At 40.8% G+C, this 16,126-nt stretch overlaps 2 protein-coding genes across 7 annotated transcripts; one reads left to right on the top strand and one right to left on the bottom strand.

Annotated features, from left to right (window-relative positions):
* The first annotated feature begins 256 nt into the window (after positions 1-256).
* LOC121543935 (zinc finger protein ZFMSA12A-like) lies at positions 257-6,586 on the top strand. Of its 4 annotated transcripts, none has more exons than XM_045208903.1 (9): positions 257-378; positions 995-1,123; positions 1,203-1,292; positions 1,516-1,611; positions 2,086-2,196; positions 2,308-2,431; positions 2,728-2,938; positions 4,495-4,544; positions 4,646-6,586. In XM_045208903.1, the coding sequence occupies exons 2-9, from the start codon at positions 1,076-1,078 to the stop codon at positions 5,758-5,760; spliced, it is 1,845 nt and encodes a 614-aa protein (XP_045064838.1). In that variant the 5' UTR covers positions 257-378; positions 995-1,075; the 3' UTR covers positions 5,761-6,586. The 4 variants fall into 4 exon arrangements, with proteins under 4 accessions (XP_045064838.1, XP_041709997.2, XP_045064839.1 ...); XM_041854063.2 differs by having other exon boundaries at positions 921-1,123; XM_045208904.1 differs by lacking the exon at positions 257-378 and adding an exon at positions 410-681.
* Positions 6,587-9,894: 3,308 nt separating this feature from the next.
* Positions 9,895-15,153, bottom strand: LOC121543469 (oocyte zinc finger protein XlCOF6). Of its 3 annotated transcripts, none has more exons than XM_045208899.1 (8): positions 14,752-15,146; positions 13,523-13,615; positions 13,295-13,390; positions 12,926-13,036; positions 12,596-12,716; positions 11,916-12,483; positions 11,684-11,748; positions 9,895-11,513 (listed from the first exon to the last, which is right to left on the bottom strand). In XM_045208899.1, the coding sequence occupies exons 1-8, from the start codon at positions 14,899-14,901 to the stop codon at positions 10,162-10,164; spliced, it is 2,556 nt and encodes an 851-aa protein (XP_045064834.1). In that variant the 5' UTR covers positions 14,902-15,146; the 3' UTR covers positions 9,895-10,161. The 3 variants fall into 3 exon arrangements, with proteins under 3 accessions (XP_045064834.1, XP_045064835.1, XP_045064836.1); XM_045208901.1 differs by having other exon boundaries at positions 11,496-11,513; positions 11,905-12,483; positions 14,752-15,153; XM_045208900.1 differs by lacking the exon at positions 13,295-13,390.
* Positions 15,154-16,126: the final 973 nt, after the last annotated feature.

The following is a 16,126-nucleotide window of genomic DNA, read 5'->3' as shown; positions in this document are numbered from 1 at the left end:
GTAGATGTCTATCATGTTAGTCTATACAATGCCGTTGTTACAGATGTCTTAGATCTCTTAATATGCTAATGATTAAGTTAATGGTTACATGTAAATACAGTTAGTAGTAGCAAAAATACAGATTGTATTGGCAATAATCAGGTTCATAAATACATTATTGAATAGCTTGATAGTTAAATATTACACATTTAGCATAATTGATGACTTTTATTTTGAAGACTTTTTGGACGCTGACGTTAAAATAGTACTTGGTGGCAAAGGTTTCACATCCTCTTTTATGGTGGTAACGTTAGCTAGCTAGATTTACTTTCTACAGTCTCATGCGGCGCTCACTAGCTAAGGTAGCTAAAATACTGATTGGCACATGGGCCATAATGGGTATGTATACGGTATTCGTGGTAACTGGCAAGATAGAAAACAATAATGTGTGTTTGCTAGATAGCTTTCTAACCTAGGTTGGGCGTAATAACCAGGTCGCTAGCTAGCTATGACCGTGCAAACCGTAGCTAAACGTTTTGCAACGGAACATGTAAACGAGCGTTTCTAATTGGACAAGTTCGGGTCGTCCTTCCTCGTTTCGGTCAGTTTTCTATCGTTTGGTGTCTAGTGAAAACGACCCTGACGTCAAGGAAGTAGCTGGCTATCTAGCTAGCTATTGTGCGGTTTCTAGCAAAACCTCTTGTATGTCTAACGTTAGCTAGCTGTGCCATTCGATATATTATGTTATTGACTAGCTAGCTAGCTATTATTATGTTATTGAGTGTCCACACGTACACATTCGGCGCAAGCTATTGTCTGCTGGGAATGTTCTAACATTTGTTATGACAATGTTATTATGACATAACGGTAGCTAAGATATGCATAACTAAATGTAATTGATTTAGCTAGCCATCTAACACACTGTGCTTTTCACATTATAGATTCCCCCATCCCTCTCTCCTCCCTGCGCCTTTTGGTTCCACCTCTACGACTGATGTCTGCATTTATGTGGCAGGTATCACAACAGAGGGCCATTAAGCACTATGGAAAATTAGAGGAGTTTGTGACCGTGGTAACACAAACTGTCCCAGAACTTATGACTGACAGACAGAGGACCCTCCTTATTTTGGGGCTGAGAGCAAGGGTAAGGATCACATAAATGGGTGAAGTGCTGAGAATAGTTTTATGCAAAATATCAGACTCCAACACCACTTTTCTTGCAGGTTACTTTGGGGCGATTTTCTGCTGAACACCCTGTCAGCCTCCAAACCCTCCTTTATTCTATAAAGTCTTCTCAACTTGCACAAGTTCAGGTTGGTAAATCAAATGTCATAGCTAGGACAATGCCAAGATTTGAACTTTTTCCCCCCCTGCTGGACACTTGTATGAGAATAAACACCCTGATAATTTGGCCACATTAAAATCAAGAGTTTAAGTTTGTTGGTAAGGACAGTTGTGGGAAAGTTGTCATCCCCTTTAACACCAAGTATAAAAATGACTGTCCTTTTTCGGTTTGTTTCCCACATTGTTTTGCAGTCCTATGATGCAGGCATGGAATCGCCTGAAGCTAACTTTTCCAAGCTCACCCAAAGCTTGATTACAGATCCAGTTGAGCGTGAACACTTTGTTCAAGTAAGTAGCTGTTCATGTCAAGCTTGTCTTCAACCTGTTTTACTTGAATGTTTTCTTTAGCCTGACTCAACCTAATAATAAATGATTTAGCTTATATAGCGCTTCTCATTACAAAATAGAATCTCAAAACGCTTCAAAAGCAAAACAAACTGGAACAACAAATTATCAAAATGGAAAGTGAATGGTGTCTAGTCAGCTTCAGATAGGGAGTTGAGGCTGTTTGTAAAGGCAGTCTCTGCCATATGGCTTGACTGGAGGGGGGCATCGATGGTACAGCCAGGGGGAACCTAGTAATAATGTCCTTGAAAAATAGCATTTTGTTGTATGATAAATCATGACTAGCGGACCCTAGCAAGAGAGAAGAAAAATACTTGGCACCCAAAGTAGGATCATGCAGGGTCTCCCAATCAATCATTAAGTAGGCTAACTGTTTCCCTTTTGCGGTATCTCACTGACTCTCCATCATCTTTTCAGGTGGTGTTCCTTGAGGAATTCAGACCTGATTTTGACCAAGCGCTTCAGGAACTGGTCTGTGACTTCCTCACTCGGCTGGAAGAGCTGCTTACACTACCAGACTTTAAGCAGGTACAGAAGTCACTTTCATAAGATTGTCTTGAGACAACGGCATTCAAATTAATAACTGTAGTTGGCCTGCAATCTATTTTGGCATTTTATTTGTGTCCCTCTTTTCCCTAGACTGCATTGTTGCTGAGTGCTGGCTCCTCTGGCCTGGATGAATGCCTGCAGTCTTTCTCTCACTCAGAAGATCTCCAGTTTCTGCTCCAGAATTACAAACAATGCAGAACATTGTACACAAACAGTAAGAAAAGTACACCTTTTTTTATGCATCATTTTAGTACCACATGGTCGTATAAGGTTTATTGATGAAACAACTGCATCTGAGGATAATAAGATTATTTATGTGCAGGAAGTTCCTCTCACCATGTTCCTTACCTTTCTTGTTAATTTTAAAGGGATTTAAACTTGGATGGATTAGCCAAATAATAAACAATTTCACAGATTAAAATGTAAATTATGGATATGAGATAAGTATTCAGAACAGCCCGGCAGATATTACATTTCTTTTTAACGTATTTGTTTTTTGTCTGTGTGCAGTTTCCTCCTCTGACATTCCTCAGGAATCAGATATTGAATCTGATGCCTTCCCTGACCAGTTAAACCGTACCAATCTGGACACTGGTGTGGATATGAGGACAGCACATTTAGTGGCAATGGGGAGCACAAGAGATATTATAGGCTGCGATGAAACCTGTGATGAAGCGAATGAAGATGACATAGATGTAGAGGACGAGTCAGCACAGAAAAGGTACAGTGCCTTCAGAAAGTATTCACACCCCTTGACTTTTTCCAAATGTTGTTGTGTTACAGCCTGAATTTAAAAATGGATTAAATTGAGATGTTTTGTCACCGGCCTACACACAATACCCCACAATGTCAGTGAAATTATGTTTTTTGAAATGTTTACAAATAAATAAAAAATGAAAAGCTGAAATGTCTGGAGTCAATAAGTATTTAACCCCTTTGTTATGACAAGCCTAAATAAGTTCAGGAGTAAATATTTGCTTAACAGGTCACATAAGAAGTTGCATGGACTCACTCTGTGCAATAATAGTGTTTAACATTATTTTTCAACGACTACCTCACACATACAATTAGGTCGCACAGTGAATTTCAAACACAGATTCAACCACAAAAACCAGGGAGGTTTTCCAATGCTTCGCAAAGGCCACCTATTGGTAGATGGGTCCAAATGAAAAAAAGCAGACATTGAATATCCCTTTGAGCATGGTGAAGTTATTAATTACACTTTGGATGGTGTATCAATACACCCAGTCACTACAAAGATACAGGCGTCCTTCCTAACTCAGTTGCTGGAGAGGAAGGAAACCGCTCAGGGATTTCACCATGAGCCCAATGATGTCTTTAAAATAGTTTGTTTAATGGCTGTGATAGGAGAAAACTGAGGATGGATCAACAACATTGTAGATACTCTACAATACTAACCTAATTGACAGAGTGAAAAGAAGGAAGCCTGTACAGAAAAAAAAAATATTCCAAAACATGCATCCTGTTTACAAGGCACTAAAGTAATACTGCAAAAAATGTGGCAAAGCAAACTTTTTGTCCTGAATACAACGTGTTATGTTTGGGGCAAGTCCAATACAACACATTACTCAATGGAACTAAGCACAGGCAAAATCCTAGAGGAAAACCTGGTTCAGTCTGCTTTCCACCCGACACTGGGAGATGCAGGACAATAACCTAAAACACAAGGCCAAATCTACACTGGAGTTGCTTACCAAGAAGACAGTGAATGTTCCTGAGTGGCTGAGTTAGTCTTGACTTAAATCTACTTGAAAATCTGACAACATTTTAAAAGGGTTGTCTAGCAAGGATCAACAACCAATTTGACAAAGCTTGAAGAATTCTGAAAAGAATAATGGGCAAATGTTGCACAATCCAGGTGTGGCAAGCTTTTAGAGACTTACCCAGAAAGACTCAAAGCTGTAATCGCTGCCAAAGGTGCTTCTACAAAGTATTGGCTCAGGGGTGTGAATACATATGTAAATTAGATATTTCTGTATTTTATTTTCAATAAATGTACAAACATTTCTAAAAACATGTTTTCACTTTGTCATTATGGGGTATTGTGTGTAGATGGGTGAGATTTTTTTTTTATTGAATTCATTTTGAATTCAGGCTGTAACAACAATGTGGAATAAGTAAAGGGGTGTGAATACTTTCTGGACACTGTGAGCATTCATTTATCATTTTTGTTGTTTGAAACAGTGCATCAAACAATTTTACCACTTGACTTAGTAATGGTCATCAATTTGCATTTCTGTTTTGTGCCTTTCACAGGGCTGGTTCTGGTCTTTCTCCTACCAGTGTCATGCAAGGTGGTGATACAGGTGAGACCTCATAAGCTTTTAGTCAAGTACATTTACCCTTTGGAAAGCCTCAGTTGACCATTGTAGGGGAAACGTCAATGTTTTTATTCATTTTTCCACAGACACCGTTGCAGGGGTGTCGTTTCAGGTGTTGACACCCCTTTCTTCAGCTTCCAATGAGTGTGCCCCATCTACTTCCAGTTCATCACACATTAACATTTTCCACCAGTGTCCTCAGTGTGGGAAGTGCTTTAATTATCAGTCTCAACTTGTCCAACACCAGCAAATTCACTGTGGGGATAATCCATACAAGTGCTCCAACTGCGGGAATAGATTCAAATTCTTTACAAGTCTGTCAAATCATAAGAGGATGCAATGTGTGGGCACTGCCTTTAGCTGCCTGAAGTGCTGGAGAGAGTTTGGTTCTCTGCGTGAGAAATTGAGACACCAGTGTCCACACAACGAATCCATGTACATCTGTCCACAAAGCGGGAAGAGTTTTAAGACGTCACCGCAATATCCATTCCAGTGCCCTCACTGCGCAAGGAGCTTTCCCGAATCAAATCAACTGGACGCCCACGAGAAAAGTCACAGTGTCGCCCAAACGCTTGACTGTCACAAATGTGGAATTACCTTCAGCAACTTGCCCAGCCTCGTGCACCATGTGGAAGCCCACAAGAGGTCGGATCTGAAGCCATCGTCGCACCTTCCGAAGAAGAAAGGATTGCAACTTCCGAGAACACACCATTGCCACCAATGTGGAAAGTCCTTCGTAACAAACCGACGCCTCAAGGATCACGTGCGTACTCATTTGAATTATCGTCCCTTCCCCTGCACCTACTGTGGAAAATGTTTCACTCAGAAAGGTAATCTCACTGTGCACATAAGGCTCCACACAGGCGAAAGACCCTACATGTGCTCTGTGTGTGGGAAGGCGTTTCCATCAGGAGGGGATCTGCAGGTACACCAGCGCTTTCACACTGGGGAGAGACCTTACCAATGCAAAGAGTGTGACAAACGTTTTTTTAAGTCAAGCCATTTAGTTGTCCACATGCGTGGGCATAGGGGAGAGCGTCCTTACACTTGTAATGAATGTGGAAGGGGTTTTATCCGGAGAACTTGCTTAAAAAAACATTTGCTAGTTCATTCAGGGGAGAGGCCATATTCATGTCTTCGTTGCCCAAATACTTACAAACGCAGTTCACACCTGAACTATCACATGAAGAAAAATCATTGAAAGTTGTAGTGTGTATTTACAATGTGTTTTTTGGTAGAGCTTTTGTAATAGTGGCATTAGTGGAAATGCAGGAAGTACACCCAGTACCAAACTAATTTATCATATCCTCAACACTTTAAAGCCTTGTTTCCCAGTTCAAGGGGAAGTTCAGTAATTTACAATGTGATGATTCCTCACCCTTTAAGTAGTGTATGGGCCAGGAGACACTGTAATCCATGCTTCAGTTTTCTTTAAACAGGCACTACAAACTAACAAGCTAACTTGAGACTCCACTAGCTGACAATCAATGGAAGTGATATGTGCATCCATTACATGTTTTTAAATTGTTTTATTGCTAAATTACCTTATGGTAATGTCCAAACCAAATATTGGATTACATTTAGAACAATTGCACAATTGCCCATATCACTCCCATTGATTTGTAGTTAGTGGTGGCTAAGATTAGCTTAAATTTGTAGTGGCTGCTTAAAGAAAACTGATAGATTACAGGTTTTCCTGGCCCATAGACTACTTTCAAGGTGAGGAACCATCTAACACTAAGTTGTTAAATAGTGAAGTTGCCCTTTTAAAATCACTGCATAATAGTCAAGGATGAAAACCAGTGGAGTAGCTTATGTACATATTGAGGCTGTTCCATCTGTTTGTTTACTTAACGTTATATGGAGTTTTGGTGAAATTGTTGAAATGTTCAGCACCTGGATTTATTTCCATGTTGATATAGTGATTTAGTGTGCTGTTATGTGTGCAGTATAGTCGGCAGAATCTACTCTTCTGTAACTGAGTTGTGCATTCATATATCAATAAACATATCCATCTAAAATGCTAACCGTTTAGCCTTTGTGTGAACATGGTGCCATTCCAAAACATTAAAGTAGATGATGGATTGAGTCAAGCATTTTAGTCATCATGACATGCTGGTGTGCTCCCATCTGGCACTGGCTGACAGGGTTACCATACAGGTGACTGTTCAGAACTGGGAAGGGACTGCCCTAGATATCCTGGGTAGACCAGAGGACGCCAGATGGCCCCCGGCTGGGCCTCGTTGCAATCAAACAAGCCAAAGCTCAGAATGACCAATATACAGTATATTGAAAGCAGGTGCTTCAACACAGGTGTTGTTCCTGAGTTAATTAAGCAATTCACATCCCATCATGACGGGCCTAGAATTCCTTAGGGTCATGTATAAAAACACCCAGTTGCCCATTATTTTGGCTACAATGGCTAGAAAAGATCTCAGTGACTTTGAAAGAGGGGCCTAGGGGGTTTAAAGGGTGTGTCTCACCTGATCTCAACCCAATTGAACACTTACAGGAGATTCTGGAGTGGCGCCTGAGACAGGCTTTTCCACCACCATCAATAAAACCCCAAATTATATAATTTCTTGAGCAAGAATGGTGTCACATCCCTCTAATAGAGTTCCAGACACTTCTACTCTACTGCCAAGGGGCATTGAAACTGTTCTGGCAGGCCCAACGCCCCACTGTTGATTTTTGGCAGTTACCTGTATCTTCCTTTGCTTCTATCAGTAACATGTTCTCATTTTGCAGTGGGTAAAATATATGAGCTGAAACAGAGATATTACTATCACCCCATCCAGAAACAACATGATTCAATCAACACAGTTCACATAGGATGTGTTTACACAGGCAGCCCAATTCTGATATTTTTCCCACTAATTGGTCTTTCGACCAATCACATCAGATCTTTTTCAGAACTGATCTGATTTGTCAAAAGACCAATTAGTGAAAAAAGATCAGAATTGGGCTGCCTGTGTAAACGCAGCCTTACAGGTTTCACAGAGGTTCTTCCAAGTTGTTTACTACAGAGGAAGTTTTTTTGGGGGGGGCCCCGAAAAATGCATTGAAAGTATAGGGAGCATTACTTTTTTCACCACGATCAGTTTACCCATCTATTTGCTTTACCACTACATCACTGCAGACAAGCTTAGAGTTGGGACTGAGTCCTCCAGCTGGGGGGTAGTGGCTCATCCAGAACCGACACTATGGACCTCAGGACCAGTTTCCTAGAAGAATGGCGATATCTTCTGTGTGAATAAAATATATACAATTCTTCTTCACGATGCTAAAGTAATGCTGGTGATTGTATTGAACACCCAGAAAGGTAAAGGTATGAGATACATCGCTCCTCTGCTACTGAACGTAATGTCATTTGTTCTTCCTGATGTTCTTTTCTGTGTGTCAATCTTGCAAATGGACTCATTGAAGTGATTTCTGCAAATTAAACACAAAATACCCAAAAAGTAAAGTGGGAGCATTTTCTAACCTTCAGAATGCTTACCTGGCCATATGATTTTTTTGTTTTTTTATTGCACCTTGAATACCTTTGCAGTTGCACTGTATGAGTTGGTTGTGTATTATATAAAATATACTATTTTCACTAACAATTATGGTTCTGAATCATCAGGGCCCAGTCTTTCTAAAGTTATCTATCTGGATTTCACCTATCGGATAGGATGAAATGCATAGAAATAGAACAGACTAATAATTGACTTGAATAGGGACTCCCGTTCTATTCATTATATTTCTATGAAATCCAGGTGACATACTGGTAATGACCCACTGGAACAAAGGAACTCATATCCAATCAGATATCAGAGCCTACAAAAACTATATTTTCTAGATATCTCAATCAAAGATGATAAAGTGGGCTTGGGAGGACATTCCCAAGCAATCGGAAGACATATCCAATCCACAGTCAATGGGGAATGTGGCCGTTTGGCAGGCGCTTCCGTATATAGGCACAGAAATTAATATTTGCTTCATTTACACAGGCAGCCCTTTCTGATATTTTTTCCACTAACTGGTCTTTTGACCAATCACATAAGATGTTTTCACATCAGCTCTTTTTTAGAGCTGATCTGATTGGTCAAAATATAAATTTCTGAAAAAAATCAGAATTGGGCTGCCTGTGTAAACTCAGCCTTTGTAGCAGGAACTCCATACATGGGTATAGTGCAGTCACCATGACAGAGCTACCTCACATACTAGGGGCACATTCAGTAGGTCACAAGTTAGTTTTGAAACGTTCAGATAGAAATATGTAACGTAAAACAAACATGCCTCTCCGACATGAAGAACAAGGAATCATGTCGGCTCTATTCATGGCATTTCTATCTGCAAAGTTTGGCAACTGAAAGTGGCCTGTATATACATGACCATAAGCCATAAATACGCCTCACAACCCTGCACAAAAGCTTACGTATAACATTACAAAACACTCGTAATTGCTAAAAGACCCATCTTCATTTGGAAATGTAGATGTCATTTGTAGCAGTTTAAGTGTTCCACTTATAATATATCAACGGTTTATTAACACGTTTAATAAAAAAAACTATATTTACATTTACTGACAACTGTCTCTGTGTATTATTTTTAATTAAGCCAACTGCTTATTATATCTAGAATAGGTAAGGTAGAACATAATAAATTAAGCCTACTGTATAGCAGCTTTCATTTGCATTGTAGGAAGACAATAAATACAGTGGTAACCAACCTATATTCATATTGTTTGAGACAATGGATACAATTCAAAGGGAACGGTACCTTTTCAGTTGCAAGCGTCCTTAAACTCCCTCTCTTTACTTTAACTAATAAACTACATATTGGCTACAGATGTAGCTAACCTCAATGGTGTGTATTATTTTCTACATAGTTTGTGCATATAATGTGTTGTCATATAATTTTGTAATATTCCACAATTAAATACTTTTCTATGTCTTTATTTTTTATGTCTTTATTTTGGATGAATATGAACCTTTACTCTCAATGATATCAACCAATTTCATTGTTCGTTAAAATCATTTCAAATGGGCAAACATCTCACATTTGTTGTTACAGTAGGTCTAGTATCTAAATTAGGCCCAGATTTTGACAACCTTTTCCCCTTTTTAAATGTTTTAGATCAGGTAATATAATTAATTGAATTGAATGAGTGAACTGTGCCATAATGTTAGAGCTGCAGGACGACAACAAAATTAATTGTTGCAGTCAAAAGTTCAAATAGTCTTTTCAGTTTTTGCATTAGTTTTTACGCAGACATTTGTTACAAGACATTCAAAAGAAACTCAGACTCAAACCACAAACTGCCAGAGAGAAGCAGGCCCAAGCTAGAAAATCTCATAAAATGCCTCATTTATTTGATACATAACTTGAAAGAGGTTATTTTATCTTTTGAAATGTTTACTTTCCATCCATGTTGGCAGTAATGTGCACAATAAACTACAGTTTGAGAAAAAGGCATAAGAATTAGCATTGTTTTCAGTCATACATTGATGTTATTCAACATAACACATTGACAGACAGTGAAACAGCAATCTGCACTAATTCCATGAAGTAACGCTTTACAGAATGAAACCAAAACAGGAAAACACCCCGTACTCCCTCAAGTGTGTGTTTGTAGGTGTCTCTTCAAGTGTGTGAGACGGGTGTAACTTTTTCCACAGTGATGGCATGAGTATGGCCTCTGTCCTGTATGGGTGAGTTGATGATTAGTTAACACAGAGCTCTGCGCAAAACTCTTTCCACACTCAGGGCAGGTGTAGGGGCGCTCTCCTGTGTGACTGCGCATGTGAACCGTCAAATGACTTGACACTGTGAAGGCCTTTCCACAAACTGTGCACCTGTAAGGTTTCTCTTTGGTGTGAGAGCGCTCATGCTTCTGCAGGTCACCGACTGAGCAAAACCCTTTCTTGCACTGAGAGCAAATGTGGGGTCTCTCCCCCGTGTGAATCCTTGTGTGCACAGTAAGATTAGCCAACTGAGAGAAACACTTCCCGCAGTAAGAGCAGCTGTATGGACGCTCGCCCGTGTGAGTCCGCATGTGTGACGTCAGCTGACTTTTGGAGATATACTGCTTATTACAGTGAGGACACGTGTGGGGTTTCTCCCCCGTGTGTGTCCGTTGGTGGAGTACAAGAGTGGCTAAGGCGCCAAAGCACTTTCCACACGCATCACACTGATGGGGTTTGTCCACTGCATGAGTTATTTTGTGTATCTTCAACTCAACTGACCCAAAGAATTTCTCTTCACAGTGTCGACACTTGAAGAGAGGTTCATGAGAGTGAGTTTGCTGGTGACTCTTTAGTTCGGAGCGGGAACTGCAACTCCGTCCGCACTCCGTACAGTTGAGCTGTGCCCTATGTGTCTTCTTATGTTGGAGCCGTTCACTTAAAGATCCAAACGTTTTCCCACACTTGGAACAAGCATACCCCCCCTCCACAGAATGGGTCCTGTTGTGCCTGGTTAGGCTCGACAGGAACTTGAAACGTTTTTCACAGAGAGAGCAGTTGAACGAAGGCGTCACACAATGCGTTTGCTGGTGCTTTCGCAAATCAGAAGTCGTCCGGCAACTCTTTCCACACAACAGACATTTGAGGGACTTGTGAGTAGATAGGTGTCTGAACCGCTCGCGGAGAGATCTGAAACTCTCCCCGCACTTGGGGCAATCGAAGGACGCGTCTAGACAGTGTTTTTGGTGGTGTTTTGAAAGCCCAGTTGAATTACTGAAAGTCTTTCCGCACTGTGTGCATTTGTAGGGTCGCTCTCCAGTGTGAATTCGCTGATGCTGAACCAGTTGAGATGGATAGATAAAACACCTTCCACACTGGGAGCACTTGTGGGCAATACACCGTGCAGTGGACAATGCTTTGGAAAGGGTCTCCGAGGATGGTGATACGTCACTAAGTGGTGGTTGAGCGCAGCTAGACAGCTGAGAAGACTCCCCCAAAGCAGGTTCTGTGGAGAATAAAGCAAGAAAATAAATGCCATTGTCTTTGCACAACTATGGAATCCTTGGGGCCTTTGCACAACTATGGAATCCTTGGGGCCTTTGCACAACTATGGAATCCTTGGGGCCTTTGCACAACTATGGAATCCTTGGGGCCCCACTGTTTCAAAAGTCTCACCATTGTTTTCCTCTTCTGTGTCGTCGTGGTCTAGAGAAACTGGTCTTGATTCTTCAGCACCAGTCCTGTGGGGGAGGATCCACAGAGCATGTTCAGTTAAATACTAATGCACAACAGTAGTAGATAACAATAGTTTAATATAATGGATTCAAATGTAAAGATGCATAGTGTCAGTGGTGTATGTCAAACAAACCTAATTCACAAGCACAATTTCAACACACTTTGCTCTTACGTTTCCTGTGAGGATTCAAGCAGAGATGTATCAGAGTTCACACTGGACTCAGCCATCCTCCCTCCTGGGCTCTTTCTAGGTCTCATGGAGGAATTGACTCTGTGGTCCCCTTTACTTTTGAGTGTAAGTCGGGGGGGAAATATTGAGGGTTTTTGAGCCACACTGGAGGTGACCATTGGAGAGTTGGCAGCGAGGTCTGGTGCTCCAGCAGCACACAGGTCCCCAACAGTCCCTTCACATCTCCTCTGGTCCTTTGGTTCAGTAAAAACCACAGCACTTATGTTTTCATTCTCCTCTTCCACACCTCCCTCTGTGCATTCACCATCATCGCTAACCATGGTAGACGCTCTTTCTTCTTTGCAGTTTTGGTTTCCATGGAAGCGTGCTCTTGATTCTGCCTGTTGGTAATCTCTGCTGTCTGACAAAGCCTCCATCTCTCTGCTTACATGGGTAGAGCCTTCCAAGTTAGGCAAGACATCTAATTTGCTGTCAGAGGCATATGCCACTCCCACTGGGGTAGGGAGGGACAGTGAAGCGAGGATGCAGTCTTCTTCCGAGGAGGGAAATGCTGACAGACACAAGGGTAGAGGACAGTAAAGTAAAAAGTCAGTATGTCAGAAAGGTTAACACGTAGTGGTCTGTCACAATGTGTCTTGTGATAAAGGAGCTTAGTTTAGCACTTTTGTCTAACTTTCCACAGCATGTGTGGTGCTGAAGCAGGTACTGCAGGTCCTCTGTGTGAGAAAGAGGCTGCAGACACTCATCCGAGGCAGAGGGGACAGCGCTGAGCCAGGATGCAGTCTATGGGAAGGAGGAGAGATTGAGATAGGACACCCAAAATAAGGCTGTGTAACAAATGCATAGAAATCCTGTTATATCTCACACATCACTCTCAATGTGTTTAATGCAACATTTTAAATATGAGGATATAAACATAGAGCCAAAATGGAGCTCATAAAGACTGCATTGAATATCAGTGATATGAACATCTTCCTTGGTTTGCTCTCTACCTGCTTTAGGTCTGGCACTGGTAGCAGATCTTCTAGTCTGGAGAGGGACTGACAAACAAGTGCCTGCAAAGCTCTGTCAAAATCACAGCCATACACCACAGGGAAATCTGCCTGAGAGGGAGAGAGAAAGTGAAAGGAGTCCCACAATTTGTATGACAGACAAGTACGTCCGCAATCCAAGGAGAGATAATATTGATGTTGCTGCCCTTGGCGCAGTTGCTATAGCAGAAGCGCAGACTGACCGTTCGTCAGACATTGATATAAACTTTTTTTGATAATTCAACTGGTTGATAATGCCTGCTATTCAGTGCCGAAATGTTGTTATTCACACTTAAGATTGAAGCCAGCTGGGAATAAACAGTTTCATACCTTGAAGAACCGGATCCTCTCGACTGGGTCTTCAAGAAGGTTTTTGGTGAGCTTGAGTAGGTTTGCTTCCAAAGCATCTATCTGTGCATCATTATTCTGTAACATAAATCCAACCAACTTCTACACAATGGTACAAAAAGCAGGGCAACCAGAACATTTTATATATTTTACCCTATATACAGAAAAGTGCAGTTACGTCACATTTAAGAACATACCATACCAACTCACCTTTGAAAGACCACAGCATGAGAATCTGTCAAGATGGATCTTAATTTTGTTGAGGTCCTCTGGATGCTCACCTTGAAACAGCTGAAGAGTTATCTGAAAAACATTAACCGTATCCTTGGCCGTGTCTACACTTGACACTTACATGTGACTTTGCTATCAGAATATGAAGACGCATTGAAAATATAGGTAAAGGCTGTGTTTACACAGGCAGCCCAATTCTCAAATTGTTCCACTAATTGGTCTTTTGACCAATCACATCAGATCTTTTCACATCAGATCTTTTGCAGAGCTGATCTGATTGGTCAAAAGACGAATTTTGTATTTTATTATTATTTTTACATCAGAATTGGGCTGCCTGTCTAAATGCAGCTCTAGACCCACAAAAGTTGCATTGTGGTATGATTGAGTTCAGATCTGGCTCTGCATTGTGTGCGGATTTCTCCTCAGTCTGGACACAATCAGGCTACCGATAGTACATACAGTGGGCAACGTTATAAGCACCTCACGGTTTTGGGACCCGAGAGGCACCATTTCATTACGCTAGAGGAAATATGTTCCTAGCATGTGGGGAACGTGTTGCTGGCCTCATAATTGCTAGCCAGCTAGCTAATATTTAGAAAAATAATATATTTTTGTTTGGCTAGAGTTATGCTAACCCATTTGCAATCCCTTTAGCTTTGCTTGCTGACTAGCTACAGAGGTTAGCTGGCTAGTAAGCTACAGTAGTTAACTACTGCCATCAAGTTGTTGTTGTGTTATCATATTTTGCCCATTCCACCGTTTGCAGAATGAATACTGGCATTTGAATATAGCGCAGGAAAAGGGAATCCGGACACAATGTTGACACATTTAAATGTAGGTGTAGATGCATGATGTGTTCGGAATTCCATGATCAGAATACAAAAACTGCATTAACTGTCAAGTCTACACGGCCTAGCCCTTGATCATGACTCTCAGTTCCATTACATTACACAGAAGACTCATTGGACAAAGGCGTCTTCTGTACGGAGGAGTTTTGTTAAGAGCCCCTACGCTCGTTCTGAACATTAACACGCATCGCTTGCGGTACAGTTTTGGAAACATAAGGACCTTACCTTTCATATCAGTGATTGGACCTTAAGGTGTAATGGTAGGCTCCTTAAGAGTACATCTTGGGCTAGGCCCTTCATACACCTGACACATTGTAAAACACATTTCTACAGCCAGGGTAAGTTTCAGAATTTACTTACCCTTGCCCTTAATGCCAGAAGAAGCAATGTCCTCTGTCTGTCAGTTATAAGTTCTGGAACAGTTTGTGTTACCACTGTCACAAACTCCTCTAATTTTCCATAGTGCTTGATGGCCCTCTGTTGTGCTACCTGCCACATAAATGCAGACATCAGCCGTAGAGGTGGAACCAAAAAGCGCAGGGAGGAGAAAGGCAGGGGGTAATCTATTGCATAGAGAAGGATGTACAGTGATATCAAAGACAGTAAAGTATGGAGATAGGCAGAAATTGCTTCACCAATAGAAATCCCTGATCTTGCTTGTAGGAGATGTAATGGCGTTGGCTAGCTAAGCTCATGCGCAGAATGAAATCATCGGTCTAACGGTCGTCTCGCGCCGAACTGCAAATGTCTAGCAACTGAATGCGAATTCGAATCTTATCACGGACAACTTTAGTATTTCAGCAACTTACTACTTTTTTAGCTACTTTGCAATGACTTAGTATGTTAGCTAACCCTTCCCCTAACCCGTTATCCTAACTCCTAAACTTAACCACCTAGCTAGAATTCGTAACATAGCTTACGTTTTGCAAATGTGTAACATATTGTACGTTTTGCAAATTAGTAACATATAATACGAATTGTAATTCGTAACATATCATACAAAATGGCTGATGGACATCCACAAATTAATACATACCATACGAAACGTAACATATCATATTAAATGGCAGGTCCCGGATTTACATACAGAATAATAAATGACATGCTCTGAGACCAGGTTGCAAAGCTAGCTAGCTGGGGCCATATAGACACACATTTAACAGGTCACACAAAAATAAACTGTGTGCTAAAATAGCTATAATGTCCACAGCAAGTTTGAAGCCATATATAACTAGGCTAGCTACAGGAGGCTGTTAGCTACATACCCATAGCATCCATATTTTACTGTGTTATAAGTCTACTAAATGACTGTATCAATGCTGAAAACATTACACCATTCTGCTGATGTAACTAGCTAGCTGTCAATACAGAAATACAGTATTATTATTCGATTTTGTTCGAAGAAGCTTGAACAAATCAGAAGGGAAAAAAACGTGTTCTCTAGTATTTAGCTACTTCCGGGTGGGAACGTCTACAAAATTGTCAAAATAAAAGTCATTTTCGCTGCACGTGTTCTGTGCATAAAGTAACCTACTTTACATCATTCATGAAGCTGTTTATTTTTTTCTTTTTGATGAGAGGTGGAAGTAACTAACAAAAACAAACATGTTTATTGAATTGAATACAATTTAAAGAAATTAAATAACGGATTGATTAATTGACAACTAATTTGATCAGCTAAAGTTAAATTAACTGTAATTTAGATATAGGCACAAGGAAGAAATTAGATTTTATT

This window comes from Coregonus clupeaformis, chromosome 28 (assembly GCF_020615455.1).
Source record: "Coregonus clupeaformis isolate EN_2021a chromosome 28, ASM2061545v1, whole genome shotgun sequence".
Lineage (NCBI taxonomy): Eukaryota > Metazoa > Chordata > Actinopteri > Salmoniformes > Salmonidae > Coregonus > Coregonus clupeaformis.
Note: the sequence above shows the minus strand (reverse complement) of the source record. Positions and strands in the feature narration are given on the sequence as shown.

What these genes read in the sequence shown, in the direction of transcription:
- LOC121543469 (XM_045208899.1), bottom strand. Translation starts at nt 14,901, where the DNA reads ATGTCTGCATTTATGTGGCAGGTAGCACAACAGAGGGCCATCAAGCAC. An exon ending in AGAGGATCCGGTTCTTCAAG is followed by an intron (nt 13,037 to 13,294) that starts GTATGAAACTGT and finishes TCTCCCTCTCAG; the next exon opens with GCAGATTTCCCTGTGGTGTA. An exon ending in CTGTGGAAAGTTAGACAAAA is followed by an intron (nt 12,484 to 12,595) that starts GTGCTAAACTAA and finishes TGTGTCTGTCAG; the next exon opens with CATTTCCCTCCTCGGAAGAA.
- LOC121543935 (XM_041854063.2), top strand. Translation starts at nt 321, where the DNA reads ATGCGGCGCTCACTAGCTAAGGTAGCTAAAATACTGATTGGCACATGG. An exon ending in CAGAACATTGTACACAAACA is followed by an intron (nt 2,432 to 2,727) that starts GTAAGAAAAGTA and finishes GTCTGTGTGCAG; the next exon opens with TTTCCTCCTCTGACATTCCT. An exon ending in GACGAGTCAGCACAGAAAAG is followed by an intron (nt 2,939 to 4,494) that starts GTACAGTGCCTT and finishes TGCCTTTCACAG; the next exon opens with GGCTGGTTCTGGTCTTTCTC.